General features: G+C 40.2%; 1 protein-coding gene across 2 annotated transcripts in view; it reads right to left on the reverse strand.

Moving 5' to 3' along the window:
• The window catches only part of METAP2 (methionyl aminopeptidase 2), a 45,350-nt gene extending 27,108 nt beyond the window's left edge, over positions 1-18,242 (reverse strand). Inside the window, exons 1-4 of one of the 2 annotated variants that reach the window (XM_033220997.1) lie at positions 17,437-18,242; positions 15,617-15,724; positions 7,644-7,709; positions 4,668-4,770 (exon numbers count right to left, since the gene is read on the reverse strand). In XM_033220997.1, coding sequence (XP_033076888.1) covers positions 4,668-4,770; positions 7,644-7,709; positions 15,617-15,724; positions 17,437-17,587 — 428 coding nt within the window. In that variant the 5' untranslated portion in view covers positions 17,588-18,242. The remainder of the gene's footprint in view (positions 1-4,667; positions 4,771-7,643; positions 7,710-15,616; positions 15,725-17,436) is intronic. The other variant, XM_033220998.1, reaches the window with a different exon arrangement.
• Between the last annotated feature and the right edge of the window lie 950 nt (positions 18,243-19,192).

Below are 19,192 nucleotides of genomic sequence, written 5' to 3' on the forward strand. Positions count from 1 at the left end.
TACAATGTGAAGGTCATAATCACTTATTTCATACCTCTGTTAAAAATGTTTAACCTAAATCCAATCTAAGCCCATTAACACCTAATTCCGGTTTACAGAAAACACAGAAATAGAGAAAAAAGTTCAACATCCCACAAGGAAACAGTCGGAGAAATCCCACAACATGAGACGTTCTACAACTGCCTGGTTGCTTCAAAGAGATGGGGCACTGAAAAGACAAAAAGGTGAGGTCTCTAACCATATGCAGTGAGAACCTCAAGTGGATCCTGGTTTTAGAAAGTAAACAAACATTACTATAACTATTAAAAATTTGTTTCAAAACTACTTGGGAGGATAACTTGAGCCTAGAAATTGTAAACCAGCCTGGACAATACAGCAACACTCCATCTCAAAAAAATAAAAATAAAAAAAGGTTTCAAGCTATGTGTGAGAAGAGTTCACAACAGTCATGTGGATACACTCAAAACAACTACCCACAAGTTAATAATTACAAGAGGAAAAAATGAGTACACTTGAGAAACTGGCTAATACTTTAAACAAACGGTAAAAATCAAACATCACCAATAAGGAACAAACTGACATTGTATGTCTCTAGATATAACACCCTGAAAAGGATACTGTATATACATTACCTAGTATTACAGGCAAAAATGCAGTCTGATCTCAAATGGCCCAGAAAAAAAATACTATGCCGGGTGTGGTGGCACACGCCTGTAATCCCAACACTTTGGAAGGCCAATGCAGAAGGATTGCTTGAGCCCAGAAGTTCCAGGCTACAGTGGGCTATAATCACACCACTGTATTCCAGTCTGGCTGACAGAGTGAGACCTTGTCTCAAAACAAAACAAAAAAAGAAAAAAAAACTATATATATACAGACTCACCAATTTAACATTTTTCACATTTGCCTTTTATCTGTCTTCCAAGGAGAAAATGGAATGTTATTTGCATATGACAATACGCATACTTGTTATATTTCACTGAGATAGAGAAGAAAAAAACAATGTGGCAAAACAAAGGAAATCTAGGTGAAAGGTATGTGGGAATTCTTTGTACTATGCTTACAGCTTTTCTGGAAGTATAAAATTATTTCAAAATGAGAAGTTTTTTGGGTTTTTTTTGAGAGAGAGTTTTGCTCTTGTTGCCCAGGCTGGAGTACAATGGTGTGATCTCAGCACACCGCAACCTCCTCCTCCTCCCTGGTTCAACAGATTCTCCTGCCTCAGCCTTCCAAGTAGCTGGGATTACAGGCATGCACCACCACACCCAATTAATTTTGTACAAAATAAGAAGCTTTTAAAAATACACTTAACCTAGAGTAGTTTCAAAGGTGAGTTATTTGTGATAATTCATTCACTTTCCAATAAAAGTTTATTAATAAAACAATGAAGGAAAGATACAAACTATATCAAATCTGTAAGAATACTGAAATCTGATCTATTTGCAAATAGTCAAAACTGGTTATATGAATGTAAAAAGTATTGAGTTTTATTAAAAAGCAAACACACCATACTATCTTATACTTATTCTGTATTTCTCCAGGATAACATACAATACTGCAATATTTATGACAATTACTTTGAAAAGTATTGTAACATGTAATTTATATCTTCCCTTATTATTTCAAAAACAGAAGTTATTCTTATTTAATTTCAACAGAAGCTGAGAGTAAGGAAAAGGAAGTTTTTGAGGTTTACAAAAATCTCACTTTTTTCACGTATTAAATACCACTTCAAATGTTGCACAATATTCACATTGTTAAAAGTATTAACAATCTGTTAACAAGTATAAGAAATCAATTGCTTTCCTCCACTCTAGAGAAACAGAAATGGGATTAAAATATTTAACTCATGTCACTAACAAAAACCATAAAACACTTAAGAATAAATTTAACTAAAAAGGGCTAGAACCTACCTGAAATAAAAATCGCATTAAGTGAAAAAAAGTATCAAAAACATTCCATGACATTGGATAAGACAAGGTGATAAAACTATCAATTTTCAGAAACTAATACATAAATATAAATGCAATTCTGATGAGAATTCTAACAAGGACATTGTGTGTGTGTGTGTGTGTGTGTGTGTGTGTGTGTGTGTGTAAGACCACACGACTGAGAGTAGCTAAGTATTAAAAAGAATTGTTTGGGATATCAAATTAAAATGGTGTTAGCGTAAGAAACAGATAATTGGAGCAGAGTAAATAATCCAGAAACTGATTCCATTACATACATGGGAATACAGCATGTGACAAAGGTGGTCATTCAATTCAGTAGGATGGATTATTTAATAAACAATAAACTGACTCTGCACTGGAAAGAAATATAAAATTAGTGCTCCCAACCTTACACAAAAAATTCTAGATTAAAGATGTAATAAAATACAAAATAGGTGTTCAAGAAAATCTAAGAGACTACTGGGAACTCGGAAGTATTAAACATGGACATATAATGCATTTAAATATTTAAAACTTCTGGAAGAGCAAAAGATATAAACAAAGCCTATGATCAAAAGATGCACGAAATCACTAGTAGTATAAGAATTGGAAATTATTAATACATTCTTTGATTAATCAATCTCACTCCTAAAAAATTATTTCAGAATATAACTACCAGTACATGAGAGAGAGAGAGAGAGAAAAATACACTACATATCCAGCTACCTATTTACCTAAGGAGGTTTACTGCAGAATGGTTTATAGTGGCAAAATTATTGCAGACAAAAGCAATGGCCATCAGCTAGAGAATGGTGGAATAAAGTGCGGTACACTCACACCATGGAGTATTATGAAGTCATTCAAGATAATAATATAACTATTCTAACTGACTTGGAGGAACTTCCAAGGGTTAGCCCTGAATGAGAAAAGATGGAGGAAAGTGTGCCTATGATTCCATTTTTGTAAAACAAACAATGATCAAACATTCCCTTACATAAACAGACAGATGTATACATATATGAGCATAGAAAAAAACATGGAAGGCTACCTGCTAGGTGGTTAACATGGGTCTGGAAGGAAGGAAAAGAAGAGGGAACAAGCAAAAAAAAAAAAAAAAAATTAAGAGATTATATTAAAAATAAATGTGATCATATCATGTGTACTATAAGAATTTATTCATGTAAAATTATCTGTATCTGTGGCATTTTAAAAATAGGTGCTTTTAAGATAGGGACAACAGATGATTTCAAATTCAAAGAAAAGAAGCCCATGCCATATAATTCCAGAATTTCACAGACTTATTCCCTAAGAACATTCATAACTGGAAATGAGGGAGCAGGTGGTAATGTAACAACAGTATGTTCTTTCTTCTTTTCTTTTTTACGCTTAAAAAAAAAATGGTGTCTTTACAGGCCAAGAAAACAAGAGCTACAGTAGAAGCTTTCTTAACCAACGACTGCAACCACTGGATTAAACAATACTCTTAATTCCCTCTGTAAAACATACTGATCAATGTCCACGATATTATAAATACTGTGGGTGACAGGTTATTACTCTAAATAACAGGAACTAGCTTGCTTTATGTTTACTACGCATCTACTCTTCCAAGTGCTATGCATATATATCATTCCTCACAATGACCCCGCAGAGTACTCATTTTATGGATGAGGAAATAAAAGCACAGATGTGATACTTACTTGCCCAAGTCACAAAGCTAATAAACATTAGAACTGGGACTCAAATGCAGATAGTTTGGTCCCAGCTTCCATGCTCTCAATATGTCTGCATAATGCCACTTCTGCTAACCATGTGAAATCTATCCTTACAGAACACCTTAAAGAATCAGGTGAATTTGTTCCCAAGACTGTTTAAGTCATCTGTACTTGTTATGGTAATGATGTGATTTAATAATGTTATATTGACTGGGTGCGGTGGCTCACCCCTGTAATCCCAGCACTTAGGAGAGGCCAAGGCAGGCGGATCACCTGAGGTTGGGAGTTCAAGACCAGTCTGACCAACATGGAGGAACCCCCTCTCTACTAAAAATGTAACATTAGCCAGGCGGGTGGTGGTGCATGCCTGCAATCCCAGCTACTGGGAGGCTGGAGCAGGAGAATCGCTTGAATCCAAGAGGCAGACGTTGCAGTGAGCCAAGATCCCAGCACTGCACTCCAGCCTGGGCAACAACAGTGAAACTCTGTCTCAAAAAAATAATAATAATAATATTAAAAAAACTGTTTCCATGAAAACTAACTACCCTGATAAATCTCAATAAGGATAAGTCATCAAAAAATACTTCTGTCAAATTAAGTGTAGGTAAGAACTATCAAAAGGTTTCAGGAAAAACAGTAAAGATATAGTAGACATCAACCCTTTTGTCACTCAGAAGCCCCAAATGGAATTGTAGATAACGCGTTAGGAATACATATGAGGGGGGGAGGAAAGTACTAATCCATATCCAAATTTCAAGAGAGGTGAAAAACAAATTTAAGTTAACCTTTATCTACAAGAATTTTTATTTTGTGATCCTCAGTTGAATATACTTTTTAAATGACCAATAACCTGCTATTGGTCCCAATCATTTTGGATAAGAGGGCTTCTACTGTATCTTCTTTACGACAAATTTATAAGCATTTATTAAAGTAGTGGAGCAAAGTTCTGAGAAATGTCAAATCTGCTTTATTGCTAAGCTATAACTGTCAAAAATTAAACTGGAAGTGATTTGATGATCCTTACCCATCTTGTGTGGGTGGGTATTCGCATTCTTGTCCTTTGGGAAATACACCATTAGGATACAGGTCACATATTGGAACTGAGGGAGGGTCTGTTTGAACTTTTGCTGTGAGATACAAATAAAGCATTAACTTCTGTAGTTAAAAATAAAATTAAGCACTTATTAGAGTTTTCTCAGTTCCTAATGGTTGTTACATGTTCTGATTTTAAGCAACCTCCTCCTTGCTGTCACAGTTAAAAGCAGAAGATACTTCGCGCTGGCCACCTCCTCACTGATTTATTGCTGCTTGGGAAAAAGAAATTTTTAACTCCTCAGAACTCCACTATGTATTTAAACAGTACATGCCTTGGCAAAAAGCACACTTCTAATGTTTTCATCTTCATTCACTATACTAGAGATGGAATAGCATAGAGAGGTTGGCTTTCACAAGTACAAACCAAAGTAATAAGAAGTCCTATAGCAATAAAATGAAAATATAAACCTAATATATATTAATAAGAAAAACTATTATTTCAAGAGTATATTAGGTATAAAAGTTAAGAGCATACATAATCAATTCTGGTTTTCTGAAATCTTGATTTTTGTCAAACTATTTTATCACTCCAACGTTATCTCATCTACAAATCTGATAAAGATGCCTTTTATATTGTGCATAAATTACATGGTAAGGGACTTAAAAAGATCATTAGAGAAAAAATATACAATTTGTAATCAGAATATCAAAGTCTAGTCTTTACCACTTATTAGCTGTGACTTGAACAAATGGCTAAATAGTACGAATCCTCAGTTTCCTCATCTACAAAATGAACGATCAGATGAAATCCTGGACAACCTTTGAAAATTATAATGTATTACATCCAAGTCATTATATAAAACTATGAATTATCTGTAATAATCTGTACTATAGTTATCATTAACTATCATTTATAATTTTCCCACTGTATAGATGAGGAAAATGAGGGCACTGAACTGTCCATGATTATACTATTTGGCTTGTTCCAGAAATGATTCAAGAAGTCTACCAGGATATAAAAAATTAACAAATAAGAGACATTCAAAGTAAATTAGTAAAAACCAAAACAAGAACATAAAATAGTACCTGAAATGAGGCCAATACAAAAACCACAAATTTGGCTCTAAGCCCTTTAGTAGCCAACATTAAAAAATATATATATATTATTTGCACAAGTCACAGTTTCTGAGATGAAACAGACTGATACTCAGAAAAAAAACACAGTTATTCTTGATACTAAGCAGAAAAAAAAGGAGTACATCATAAAGAAATATAATGAACAGTACATTCAGCAACATCCTCAGAGGAAGCACAACAAAGGTTAATGGCATCATACTTAAACATCTGTCAGAAGAATTCTATCAAGGGCAAATATAAAACAGTCTTCTAATAACACTCTTCCCTGCTAGTCTGCCTTCAGAAGGGTGCAATTTTAGAGTATTTAGAGAAATAGGTATCTCTTTTTTTTTTTTTTAATTTAAGAAATAGGTATCTCTTAATTCATTCTCAGGTAATACTATTTCTCATAGCCAAACTTTTAATAACTTTTTTTTTGAGACGGAGTCTTGCTCTGCCACCCAGGCTGGAGTGCAGTGGCCGGATCTCAGCTCACTGCAAGCTCCGCCTCCGGGTTTATGCCATTCTCCTGCCTCAGCCTCCTGAGTAGCTGGGACTACAGGCGCCCGCCTCGTCGCCCGGCTAGTTTTTGTATTTTAAGTAGAGACAGGGTTTCACCGTATTAGCCAGGATGGTCTCGATCTCCTGACCTCGTGATCCGCCGTCTCGGCCTCCCAAAGTGCTGGGATTACAGGCTTGAGCCACCGCGCCCGGCCAATAACTTTTTTTAATGGAAAGAATCGGACATTACAGCCCCTGGAAGATTCCTGGAATGCAAGTATCCTGTGCTCATCAAATATAGACTCATGGGCACTCACAGGCTACGAGAATAGTTGACATCCTCTTCTTAGAGTAGAAGGATCTAGTAACGATGGATGCCTGAACGCAAAGGCTATCCCACCACCACCTGGAGACCAGGGGAATCACCATCAAGCCCCCAAAATTCTGACTCATAAAATTTTAGCCAGAAAAATTTTAAAGGAAGGCATAACCAGACATTCAGTGGTCTACAACAGCCCAAATGGCATCCAAGATTAAAACTTACATGTTGTCATTCTCAACCCAACCTTTCTTCCTCAACACTATGAAATCTCCCTTTAGTCTCCCTAATGTATTTTCAGGCCCCTGATGATGTTTGGTTGTGGCACTTATAGAAACTCAAAACAAGTAGGATATTTTATATAAATCTCATAGTACAATATAAAAGTTATTGTTAATAATAAAGTCTCACCATACGCACACATTTTAAATAACGGGACTCCTCATTAAATACTCATCAAGAATCTCATAATTTAAAAACTGGAAGGTAAATTACAAACGATGTTTACCCTACCACCACAGTGGCACCACTTCTGCCACTCTTGACAGAATTTTTCTTTAAATTATCCAAGTTTTAAATCACAAAACTTTTAGAAACTCATCCCTAACTTGCAGTAAAATGCAACCAATTCATATTGACATCCCTTAGCTGAGTTAATAGCTAAAGAAAATACAGGATTGTCAAACCAGTTATTTTCTAAATAATTACTAGTTTCACTAAATTCTGCTTCTATTAAGCCTAAGTTTACTTCCCTAACATATATTAGGACCTTAAGAAACTTCAAACCTACTCTTCAAACCTGTCAGTGAATAACCACTTCTTTTTTTTTTTTTCGAGACAGAGTCTCACTCTGTTGCCCAGGCTGCAGTGCAGTGGCACGATCTCAGCTTACTGCAACCTCCGCCTCTTGGGTTCCAGCGATTCTCCTGCCTCAGCCTCCCGAGTAGCTGGGATTACAGGTGTGAGCCACCGCGCCCGGCCGAATAACCACTTCTAATATATCAATTAACATTAACTTAAGACACTAACGTCCTCTCTTCTTCTTCTTCTTTTTCTTCTTCTTTCCAGTTGCTCCATCTCCATCGCCATCTCCATCTAAGAAAAGACATTTCAAGTACGTGTTCATTTAAACCTCATAAGCAGAGGGACAAAGAAAGTACAAGAAGACAAGTATTTGTTCTATTCAATAAATGAATAAACATTAGTTTATTTTATCTTGTTTACATTTATTCTTTCACTGAAATAAGACATAGGAAGCAGCTCCCAGGTGTGGTGGCACATGCCTATAGTCCTAGCTACTAGGGAAGCTGAGGTGGATCACCTGAGTCCAGGAGTTGGAATCCAGCTTGGGCAACATAGTGAGACTCCATCTCTAAAAAATTTAGAAACAGGAAGCAACAGTTTAGCAAAGTGGGAGGTAACGTGATCTAGGACTTACGCGGGTTGAACTATATGAAAATGCCAATACTTGACCATTTTTGACTTTAAAAATTGCCATTTCTTTTCTTTTCTTTCTTTTTTTTTTTTTTTTTGAGACGGGGTCTAGCTCTGTTGCCCAGGCTGGAGTGCAATGGCACAATCTCAGCTCACTGTAACCTCCACCTCCCAGGTTTGAGTGATTCTCGTGTCAGCCTCCCAAGTATCTGGGATTACAGGTACATGCCACCATGCCTGGCTAATTTTTTGTACTTTTTTAGTAGAGATGGAGTTTTGCCATGTTGACCAGGCTGGTCTTGAACTCCTGACCTCAACTGATTCGCCAGCCTTGGCCTCCCAAGTCCTGGGATTATAGGCATGAGTCACCACACCCAGCCTCAAAATCACCATTTCTTATATTCAATCTTATGAAATTATCAGAAACCTAGCAAGCAGAAGAGAACAGCAGAAATACAAATATTAGGCTAGGTACAGGGGTTCACAACTGTAATCCTAGCACTTTGGGAGGCCAAGGTAGGTGGATCACTTGAGCCCAGGAGTTTGAGACCAGTCTGGACAACATGGTGAAACCCTGTCTCTACTGAAGTACAAAAAAATTATCCAGGTGTGGTGGTATGCACCCATAGTCCCAGCTACTTGAAAAGCTGAGATGTGGGAGGATCACCTGAGCCAGGGAAGTCAAGGCTGCAGTGAGCTGAGATCCAGCCATCGCACGCCAGTCTGGGTGACGGGAGGGAAATCCTGTATCATAACAACAACAAACCCAAAACACAAATATTGCTGACTTACTCATTACGGGTTTTTAGATCCAAAAACCTAACAAAAAGCACAAAAAAAACCACAAAAATTATAATATAATTCACATATCATGCACTATAATGTTAACAGTAACTTTCTTCATTCCATTAAGTGTGTGTTGGGTTCTTAAGTGCCAGGCAATAGGGACAGAAAAAAAAGAAGTTACTTTTTTTTTTTTTTTGAGACGGAGTCTCGCTCTGCCGCCCAGGCTGGAGTGCAGTGGCGCGATCTCGGCTCACTGCAAGCTCTTCCTCCCAGGTTCACCCCATTCTCCTGCCTCAGCCTCCCAAGTAGCTGGGACTACAGGCGCCCGCCACTACGCCCGGCTAAATTTTTTGTACTTTTAGTAGAGATGGGGTTTCACTGTGTTAGCCAGGATGGTCTCGATCTCCTGACCTCGTGATCCGCCCGCCTCGGCCTCTCAAAGTGCTGGGATTACAGGCGTGAGCCACCGCGCCCGGCCAAGATAGTTTCTGTTCTAGAGAAACAACAGTTTTTTCCAGACTAAAATCGGTTACGTATCTTGAAGTATTTGTTTTAGGTTGTGACTAGTGTATGTAGCACAACCTAAAACAAATACTTCAAGATACATAACCAATATTAAACATACACGAAAAAAATCTTTCCATCTGTGTGACTTTGGGCAAGTTATTTAGTCTCTCTCTACCCTGGTTTCTTCATCTTTAACATGGAACAAAAAGGTCCTTCTTGGATACTTTCATCCTTTTGAGGCTAATTACCTTATTTAATGTCCAATGTCTGTATTCAGTACAGAAAAACAGCCACCATTTATAGACCTTTGTGCCAGGATGGTAGAAGAGCCAGGATCTGAATATTAATCTGTATATGTTTATAGTTCCAACCATTATACCATGTTGCAATTTGTGCTTTTACATGTCTTTTCTTCATAGTATCCCAGCATATTCTTCACAGGCAGAGATGGTTGGTTTTTTTTGTTTTTCTGTGACAGGGTCTCCCTCTATTGCCCAAGCTGGAGTTCAGTGGCAGGATCACAGCCCACTGCAGCCTCAATCTCCCAGACTCAGGAAATCCTCCCACCTCAGCCTCCTGAATAGCTGAGACTACAGGCACACACCACTATACCCAGCTCATATTTTTTAATCTTTTGCAGAGACAAGGTCTCACTAAGTTGCCCAGACTGGTCTTGAATCGCATTTCAGCCTCCCAAAGTGCTGAGATTACAGGCATGAGCCACCAGGCCTAGCCAGCAGAGGCTGTGTATGTTTATTTGTATTACTACTATGCCCAAATCAATTCATATCTGTTGAATGACAACTGGAAATCCATATTACAAAAAAAAAGAGTCTCAAGCTTTTAAGCTTTGCCTTGCACTATCTAGAAACATTAATTCTAAATGAACCATAGACCTAAACGTAACAGCTAAAAATATATAAAACTTCTTGGAGAGAACACAGAACATCTTTGTAACCTTAGAGATAGCAATGACTTAACTTTTTAGACAGGACACGAAAAGCACTACCCATAAATTTAAAAAACAGAAAATTAAAACTGTCCTATAAGCAATACCATTAACCAGGTGAACAGCCATCTCATAGAAATATGTGTAAAACATATTATCTGATAAAGAACTTGCATCCAGAGTATACAATGAACTATTACAATTCAATAGGATGACAAATAACCCAATAAAACATGGACAAAAGACGTGATCAAACACTTTACCAAAGATAAAGGAAAAAGCAAATAAAAACATGAAAAGATGCTTAGTATCATTAGGGAAGTGCAAATTAAAACCACAATGACAAAGCACTACATACCCGTTATCAAAGACTAAAATGTTAAAACAGACACATACCAAGTCCTTACAAGGATACAAACAACCTGAAACTCTCAACCATTGCTGAGAAGAATGCAAAACAGTACAGCCACTTTGGAAACCAGACAGCTTCTTATGAGTTTAAACACATATTTACCATGATAGGCAACCCAGTCCTATTTACCCAAGAGAAATGAAAACATATCTACACATAGACTCATATGCAAATGTTCATAGTAACTTCATTCACAATAGACCAAAACTGTAAACACCCCATATATTGTTCAATGTAAAAGGGTAAACATATTAGGAATACTACTCAGCAATAAAAAGGAATGTGCTATTGATATATGCACAACTCAATGACTGTCAAAAGTACTATGCTAAGTAAAACAAGCCAAACACAAAAAACTACATACCAAATAATTCCATTTACAGGATACTCCAGGAAAGGCCAAAACTAGGATCAGAAAACGTATCAGTGATTGCCAAGGGTTAGGTATAGTGCAAGAGAACCGACTACAAGAGACACAACTTTTTTCTGAAGATGGAAATGTTAAATGGAAATGGTCTGTATTTTAGGTTGTGGTAGTAGTTATACAACTGCGTACTTTGTCAAAACTCACCAAACTATACACTTAAAAAGGGTGACAAAATGCTGTAATCACAGCACTTTGGGAGGCTGAGGCGGGTGGATCACTTGAGTCCAGGAGTTCGAGACCTGCCTGGCCAACATGGTGAAACCCTGTCTCTACTAAATATACAAAAATTAGCCGAGACTGGTGGCGAGCACCTGTAATCCCAGCTACTTGGGAGGCTGAGGCAGGAGAATCGCTGGAACCCAGAAGGCAGAGGTTGCAGTGAGCTGAGATCGTGCCACTGCACTGTAGTCTGGACAACAGAGTGAGACTCTAGCTCAAAAAAAAAAAAAAAAAAAAAGAGGTGACTATTATTTTAGGGAAATTATATGTTAATCAGCCGGACTCAAAATGTATTGAATGAATTACCTCCAGCACATTGTCAGATGCCCACAGGGTCAACTTTTTATACCAATACCCCAGTTTCCAATTCAGCACATCTAAAATTAAACTTACTACCCTCTGCCTGCAAATCTCTCCCCCAATGTCTAACTGGCTCTTTCCCAACTTCACTATTTCAGTCAACAGCACCAACATTCTGCCATCCAAGTTCAAACTCCCAGAGTCCACTAATGCCTTACTCCTGCTCCCAGAATGCAAGTCTCCAAGTCTTTTGAATTCTGCTTCCACACTACGGGTCAATGGATCCACCCTCTCCATGCCTATTTATGACTACCAGTTTACATCTTCATTACCACATGCCTGGGCTATTTCTAAGAGGCCTCCAAAATGATCTCTTCCTTGCCTTTCCTACACACCCCTGTATATTGATAAAGCCTAAATTATTATTTCATAACATTGCTTTTTTGTTAAGAGACAGGGTCTCACTATGTTACCCAGGTTGGAGTGCAGTGGCCAGTCACAGGTGCTTTCGTAGCACACTGAAGCCCCCAGACTCAAAGATCCTCCCATCCCAGCCTCCCAAGTAGCTGGGATTATAGGCACCAGCCACTGTGCTTGGCTCATAACATTTCTTAAAAATCCTCCAAGGTGGCCGGGCACCGTGGCTCTCGCCTGTAATCCCAGCACTTTGGGAGGCCGAGGTGGGCGGATCACGAGGTCAGGAGATCGAGATGATCCTGGCTAACACGGTGAAACCCCGTCTCTACTAAAAATACAAAAAATTAGCCAGGCGTGGTGGCAGGCGCCTGTAGTCCCAGCTACTCGGGAGGCTGAGGCAGGAGAATGGGGTGAACCCGGGAGGCAGAGCTTACAGTGAGCCGAGATCACGCCACTGCACTCCAGCCTGGGCAACAGAGCAAGACTCCATCTCAAAAAAAAAAAATACAAAAAACCTCCAAGGCTCCCTCAGTCAATCACCTCATATGGCAAGCTTGTATTACCACAATGCTTCAAATGCTTTCTTTTTTTTTTTTTTTTTTTTTTGAGACGGAGTCTTGCTCTGTCACCCAGGCTGGAGTGCAGTGGCCAGATCTCAGCTCACTGCAAGCTCTGCCTCCCGGGTTCACGCCATTCTCCTATCTCAGCCTCCCGAGTAGCTGGGACTACAGGCGCCGCCACCTCGCCCGGCTAGTTTTTTGTATTTTTAGTAGAGACGGGGTTTCACCGTGTTAGCCAGGATGGTCTCGATCTCCTGACCTCGTGATCCGCCCGTCTCGGCCTCCCAAAGTGCTGGGATTACAGGCTTGAGCCACCGCGCCCGGCCTCAAATGCTTTCTTAACATTACCCCAACCCAAAACAATTTCTTTTGTTTGGTTTTACTCAAGTTTTATTCCTTCCAATGAGCCTTCCTTCAGCATTCAGCCCACAATTATACCACCAAATTTCAATAAATTTTATTATAGGTACCCAAATACCCTCTCACCTCTAGGTTTTATCTGTCTACCATATCTTTAGTTTTCTTTTTTTCTTATTTTTTGAGACATAGTTTCACTCTTGTTGCCCAGGTTGAAGTGCAATGGCGCAATCTCCACTGGCAGCAACCTCCACCTCCCAGGTTCAAGTGATTCTCCCGCCTCAGCCTCCCAACTAGCTGGGATTACAGGCACCCACCACCACACCTGGCTAATTTTTTGTATTTTTAGTAGAGACAGGGTTTCACCACGTTGGTAAGGCTGGTCTTGAATTCCTGACCTCAGGTGATCCACCCACCTCGGCCTCCCAAAGTGCTGGGATTACAGGCGAGAGCTAATGCACTCGGTCTCGTTTTCCATTAGGAGAAAGACTTTGAAACACTACCTTTCAATTCCCTCAGAGACCTAACAACAGGTAAATAGTATTGACTGACTCTGATTACTGAAATAACTACAAATACTCCTAAAATCCTCTTTAACACATTTAAGATTTCCAACTTGACGGGCAACTTTGTAGAGATGTAACAGAACAAGACACACTTCAAGATTAGCACTGTGATTTTTTTTTGGGGGGGGGTGGGTGGTGGCTAGAAATGGGGTATCACTATGTTGCCCAGGCTTGTCTGGATTACAGGCATAAACCATCACACCCAGCTAGTATTTTTTAACTAGCCTGACAGGCCCAGGAAGCATTATGACATTGTATACATAGTGGGTCTATAGCAACCTATTATATTGCCTTGAATTTACAAAACATTTTCTTGTGAAGAGCTCAAAATAAGTTCATAATCTAAAGCATACGCCAATGTAGAATGGAGGTTTAAGGAAGAGGAAAAGCTAATAATTCCCTTGAATCTTGGCATTTTTCTCCACCAAATGTTCACTATACGCTTCTTGAAGGCAGAGAACATATCACTTTAAAGGAAAACAACTACTCTACATTACCCTAACACAATAATTAAAGTACAGCCCCAACTAATGGTTAAAGACCTAACCCTAGGCTGGTGGTGCTTGAAGTGGAGCAGATGTTCTCAGCAGTAGGCAACCACAAATAAAAAGAATGGGAAAACTCATTTTTCCTCTGCCAAAAGAGGGTGGAAAAAAGTAAGTTTTCTTACCTGTCTCTTCCTCCACTGTTTTACTGATAACATCAATTAGCAGTTGCTGTCTTAAAAAAAATTTTATTGTACCCAAACACCCACAAGGAGTTAGGGTCAAGGAATTTACAATAAAACTTAGTGCACTCCTATATGATCCTTTGAGAATGAAAAGAGGTAATTTTGGTATAGATAGTAAAAGGAACAGGCTGGACACAGTGGCTCAGGCCTGTAATCCCAGCACTTTGGGAGGCTGAGGTGGGCAGATTACTTGAGGTCAGGAGTTCGAGACCAACCTGGCCAACATGGTAAAACCCCATTTCTGCTAAAGATACAAAAAAATTAGCTGGGCATGGTGGCAGGCACCTGTAATCCCAGCTACTTGGGAGGCTGAGGCAGGTTGAGCCTGGGAGGTTGCAGTGATCCGAGATCACACCACTACACTCCAGCCTGTGTGACAGAGTGAAACTAGGTCTCAAAAAGGGGGGTGAGAAAAAAAAGAGAGAGAGAGTAAAAGGAACAAACGTGCAGTCAGGCACTAGGTTTGAAATTCTGGCTCTATTCTACACATAGTAGCTGTGTCACTTTGGGTAAATCATGTAACTACCACTTCCCTATCTGTAAAATGAGATGGCTGGGTAAAGCCATGAGGGGCTGGGTAAAGTCAAAATAAATAGGAAAAGATAGTCCATTACTAAAAAACAAAATGAATATATAAGCACAAGTAGGTTACTTTGGTTTTGTGAGGTTAAAATGTGAATGTATGTGAAAATAACCTAGGAAAGTACTTAGTACATAGTAATTCTTCAATAAGTATTAGTTAAATAATCCCTCAATCTTACTAATACTTACTACTTTGCCTTCTACCAAGTATATTTTTAAAACTTGAGATCTGTCCTATCTGAACAGCTAATTAACACACTGAACTTTTTCAAGACTTATTAATAAACACCTTTTCCTTTTTAATCTGTGACATTAATTGAGGCTCTAACAAGTGAAATAGAGAAAAGACTATCTGGGTAAATTTTGATGAAGGAATATCACATTTTCTAGCTTTTCTTTCTTTTCTTTTCTTTCTTTTTTTTTTGAGACAGTCTCGCTCTGTTGGCCAGGCTGGAGTGTAGTGGTGCAATCTCAGCTCACTGCAACCTCCATCTCCCGGGCTCAAGCAATTTTCCTCCCTCAGCTTCCCAAGTAGCTGGGATTACAGGTGTGTGTCACCACGCCTGGCTAAATTTTTTTTTGTATTTTTAGAAGAGATGGGGTTTTCACCATGTTGGCCAGGCTGGTCTTGAACTACTGACCTCAGGTAATCCGTCCGCCTCGACCTCCCAAAGTGCTGGGATTACAGGTGTGAACCACCACGTCCAGCTACATTTTCTAGCTTTTCTAACCACAAAGATCAAATTAACCATTTACCGTCATCATCTTCATCTCTTTCTTTATCTTCCAATGCTTGTCTTTCCAACTGTCTTGCTACTTCATCCACTGAGGCTCCTGATTCTTTATCAGGTTCCTGTTCCCCTGCTGATCAAAATAAAATAGCAGAAATCGAATCTAATACAGACACTTTCCCACTAGAATATGCTCTAATGATCTTGGAAAACTTACAAATCCTTTTCTCAGGAAACAAAAACAGAAACATTATTGTGAACATAACATAATTCGTTTAATGACAAAAATCTTCCATACGTACACAGTACTATCCATTCATTAATTTACTCAACAAAATATCCATTACACACACTAGCAGCTAAAAGATAAACAAAAGTGTGAACTGGTCTCTATCCTCAAGTAGTTTAACTTGTAATAGTGGTCAGCTATTAGACTCAACAAATACTTAAATACCAGATAGGTAATAGCAGCCTGGTTTCATGAAGAAGGATATCACGATGGGCTGGGTAAAGTCAAAATAAATAGGCAAAGATAGGCCATTACTAAAAAAGTAAAATGCTCAAATATCTAAGCACAAGACCAGGCCCCTGCTCTGGAAGTGATTATAACCTACCTATAGGAGCAATATGTTACATGTATTAACAGTAATAGTATCAGGTAGCACGAAATGAAGTGACATTCTGGCTATTGGAGAGAATTCATATTAAGAAATACAATTATTAAAAATACATTAGGATCAGTCAGCTGAACACCTTACGAGACGAACAGCAGTATTTGAATTTCACTCGAAATCCAGGAACAGCCACCAGAGTAATAAATTTTGCTCTGGAAGAGTTCCAGCAACGCTACAACTCTCCTTCCATTTCCATCTAATCAAAATTTCAGAAAGATGAACATTAGCTCTCTTTGACCTCTCTCAATTCCATCTTAATCGCCTCCGACTTCTCCATTTTTCTGTTTCTCTGGGGATTTTAATTAGAAACAAGTAAAAATAATTTTTCTTAAGGTGAAGGAACTTGTGCAGCAAAAACAGACTTCCGAAACCATTTAAGTTCCTAGCTCATAATATCCAACTGTAAACTCTCAGCAGTTCTCCTTGCCTTACCAGTGGATCTAGAGGTTAAGACCTGAGAAGTTCCATTCTGAGCCACAGAATATCCTATCTGCACTGCCTGCAAGTGGCATCTAAATTCAGGTCTAAAGGCCCTCAAGCTTGGCGATGCTATGGGATTAGGCAGGTGAAAATTCGTATCACCACCACAAATTCTGCAATTAATGACAAGAGCGCGCGGGCATACACAGATGTACACACACCCCAAAAGTGCAGGCTGCAACAACAACCCCAACGTGAACCGGGATAGTGGGGGGAGGTGTGCTCTCCATTTTATTTGCCCAACCCACCCCCACCCCCAAAGAAAATATGTCCTAGCTTGCTCCAGCAAACCAGCAAAGACGCGGCAATACGGGTCAGAATTGGATCTTTGAGGCGGCGGCCAAATCGCGCAAAAGATGGTAGGGCTGTGCTCTGTGCACAATCTCAAGACCGTGCCACGATGTGCGTGGGAGCTGAGTTCTAGTAATACAGGGGCTCAGGCCCAGCGACCCCGGAGGTACCACACGCCAACCTCAGGCACTCTTTCCTCCCCCACCAGCCCTCTAGTCCCACAGGAGATGACGCCTCTTCTCAGACTGGGAATCTACAGCCCGGCTTTGCCACCCTGTCAGGCCTAAGAATCAGTCTAGTCTGGGACTCCGGAGCCCCCGTTCCGGCCCCCTCAACGGGCCTGAGCCAAACCGTTCAGCCATTCCCGGAGGGGACTGGGAAAACATAAAACTCTCTTTACCTGCAGAAGCCCCTTTGCTCTTCTTCTTCTTTCGTCTTTTTTTCTTGGCTGCTTCCTCAGCCGTAGAGGCAGCTCCTTCTTCTCTGTCGTCTGGATCCAGGTCGCCATTCAGGTGGCTCCCGGAGGCCGCTGCCTCCTCCACACCCGCCATGTTGCCCGAGAGAGCGCGAGGGAATGAGACAGAGCGGCTAGGGCCCGCTCCTTCTCCACCCGCCTACACCAACCACGCCGGAAGCGGCTCTCGATGGTAAGGTCGCAGGGAATGCTGGGACGGCGGACGACTCAGCTGAGGGTGTCGTGCTAGCTTCGGGCCGGGCGTGCGGGAGTCTCGGCTTGGAGCCCCTCCTGGCTGGACTGGACTGGGGCCAGACCCGACTGCTTCGTCCAGTGCCTCGGGCATTCCCGGTGCAAATCTGCTTGCGCAGGGTGAAGTTTAAAGGGGAGCTCGAGCTCTAGAGTCAGCTGGAGATGCCTGTGGAGGGGGGCAACCCGCAGGAGCAAGCGGCGTCTCTGCTGGAACGGAAATATTTTATATTTGCGTTTTTATAAATCACACAGGCAGTGGGGAAATGGGCTAAGAAATGTGTTCACTTGTACACTTTCCTATTGTCTTGACTCCACATATCTCTTAAATCTAAGATTTAATCAAATCTGCGTTGACATTCACAATCACAGCTCTCCGCGAGGCTCTGTAGGCACTGGAGAGAATTTTGGAAGCTGGAGTTCCGTGTTAGTTTCTTGTACTACTCAACCCCGGACGGTTCAAGATGGATGGGATGCCGTCACACTCCGCTCACTTTCCAATTCCGGACAAGAATGACAGGTTCTGACACAGGGGGACACGGTATCTCTCATTAATGCACTCCATTTTCTCTGTTTCCGGTCACATTTCTTTTGGATTTAGGACGTTTCACCAGAAACTAATTGAATTTTGCCCATTTCTTTAATTCTTATGTTTTGAGCCTCATGTTCAAACCGCAGTTTGAGATTTAGTTTGTGGTGTAAGTGGACTGTGATTGGCTGCCTGCACCAACTCCTCAATTTCTCCTGAATATGGCTTTGTCTACCTAGAGAGTTTAGGTGTTTTCATTAGTTTTAAACTAGGCACCAAGCTTCATGGGCATCAAAAATGTCTTTAAGAGCCTTCTTGCCAATGGGTTTACAGTAAACCTCACACAGGCTCTGACCGCAGCTGCATAAATTTACATTCTCTGTCTTAAAGGTTCAGGCAGCACCTATCCAATAATATTAATAAAAACTGCTTCTCTTGTGCATATCTTTATCTATCTCTCTAAATCTATCCCTATTTAGATTTTAAATTGTTTTCCCTAGTTGATTGCTAGCAATGTAAAAGTTGGTAAACCGGCCGGGCGCTGTGGCTCACGCCTGTAATCCCAGTACTTTGGGAGGCCGAGGCGGTCAGGAGTTCGAGACCAGTCTGGCCAATATGGTGAAACCCTGTCTCTACTAAAAATACAAAAATTAGCCAGGCGTGGTAGCAGGCGCCTGTAGTCCCAGCTACTAGGGAGGCTGAGGCAGGAGAATCGCCTGAACCTGGAGAGAGGTTGCAGTGAGCCAAGATTGTGCCACTGCACTCCAGCCTGGGCGGCAAAGCAAGACTCCGTCTCAAAAAAAATAATAAAATAAAATAAAAATAAAAAATAAAAAGTTGGTAAACCAAACATAATACCACAAAAATAAAAATAGAAGTAGCTGCCGTGTGTCCAAAATCCTTTAAAATGCCCAGCAAGATACA

Source organism: Trachypithecus francoisi, unplaced genomic scaffold (assembly GCF_009764315.1).
Source record: "Trachypithecus francoisi isolate TF-2019V2 unplaced genomic scaffold, Tfra_2.0 Lachesis_group11, whole genome shotgun sequence".
NCBI classification, from domain to species: Eukaryota; Metazoa; Chordata; class Mammalia; order Primates; family Cercopithecidae; genus Trachypithecus; species Trachypithecus francoisi.